The 1,518-nt window shown below is 32.5% G+C and overlaps 1 protein-coding gene across 1 annotated transcript; it reads right to left on the reverse strand.

Annotated features, from left to right (window-relative positions):
• Positions 1-62: 62 nt before the first annotated feature.
• Positions 63-1,049, reverse strand: LOC109592669 (uncharacterized). Its single transcript, XM_020008062.1, has 3 exons — positions 988-1,049; positions 197-930; positions 63-145 (listed from the first exon to the last, which is right to left on the reverse strand). Exons 1-3 carry the CDS (start codon positions 1,031-1,033, stop codon positions 89-91), a joined length of 837 nt encoding a protein of 278 aa, XP_019863621.1. The 5' UTR covers positions 1,034-1,049; the 3' UTR covers positions 63-88.
• Positions 1,050-1,518: the final 469 nt, after the last annotated feature.

Consider the following 1,518-nt stretch of genomic DNA (forward strand, 5'->3'; position numbering starts at 1 on the left):
CACATATATCTATAAATGAAGAATATTATTATTAACACATGTATGTAATGCTGTTTGACCATTGCCCACAAGAGGGATTGACTAAAGGTCAGTTCATGTACTTACCAATATCAGTGGATGAGTGCTTAACCTCTTTTATTGAGAACTGTAAAATTAAAACTAATAAAATTAAATCATCAACACAGAAATCACAAACCTTTCTTAGATCATATTTATCATCACCACATGTTAATTCAGTGATACCAATCCTAGCTAACTGTTCCTGTAGCTTTGTAGTTAGAGGAAATAATAAAGAATAAAGATACTCAGGAATGAGGTAACCCAAACAGAGAGAGCCATCGTAGACGAAACTGAAGTAAAGGTCATATTCAGGAATATCCAATCCTTTTGGTATTGCTCTACGAAAGAAGAATATGTCATCCAGTGTGTAGTCATCTCTATCAACTTTAGCAATCATTACTCGTGTACCAGGAGGAACACCTTTTACACCAAACTGTACAGCATCAGCATCTTTCAATAGTCCACCACTGTTTATAAAATAATCCTTTAACTTCTCTTCATATGACGACCAAGTTCTCTTTAACGAACAATTTTTGGGTAGAAATACTCCAACAAGCTTTATCATTAGCTTGTAGTTGAACCATGATATGTATTTGTGGTGTAATAATGTAAATAAATCTGATAACGTTTTCACGTGTTCAAACTCTTCTTTAACTGCTTGAGCAATTTCTTCTGCAATTGTTTTTTGTTTTTTGTTAGGACCAAGTAGTGACATTGTGTGTGTAATGAGGTAGTCAATGATTTCAGGTAGATCACTTGATTTGAATGACTTTTTCGTTATTCGAATCGCCTCATCAAATTCATCTTGTAGATCATATAACTTGCTAGTTAATTCAAAGCTTTTTTCAGAAGAACCATATTTAGATGTACCTAAATTAATGAATAGTTAGCATTAATAGTTGTCTTTAAATGAGGCAATATCATTACCTGTTGCTTTGTCAGTGCTTGCTGGTGACATAGCTACATCATCCATTACAGGAGTGATACTTTTTTCTGAAAAAATAAAAATAGTGATAAATAAAATAATAAAAAATACAAAAAAAATTATGTGCTGATTATGTGGGACAATATGCTAGGAAATTTATTGTGAGAAATTTCACATTGCATTTTCTTAATCAAATTTTTATACAGCTAAAAAAGTAAATGAGAGAAGATATTCACTGCTGGAATTTGTACATAATGATATTCATTGCTTGATAATGATAATTATTCATGTACTATATCAGTAGTGTGACTTCCACTATGCAAGCAATTAGTTTAATACCAAAAAAGGAGATAATTTATTTTGGCTACTCAACCATTTGGTTGGACCATTTGAGTAGACATCAGGGTGGTCAATTGGATAACAGTCATTTGGGTGGACGGCTGGAAAGGTACATTGTATAAAGTAGTTTTGTTCCAACAGCACCCACGTCATGTGGATAGTACATGTCATGAAGATGTCACATGTAAAAGATT

The sequence above is a fragment of the Amphimedon queenslandica genome, unplaced genomic scaffold, assembly GCF_000090795.2.
Source record: "Amphimedon queenslandica unplaced genomic scaffold, v1.1 AMPQUscaffold_4372_Cont23648, whole genome shotgun sequence".
NCBI classification, from domain to species: domain Eukaryota; kingdom Metazoa; phylum Porifera; class Demospongiae; order Haplosclerida; family Niphatidae; genus Amphimedon; species Amphimedon queenslandica.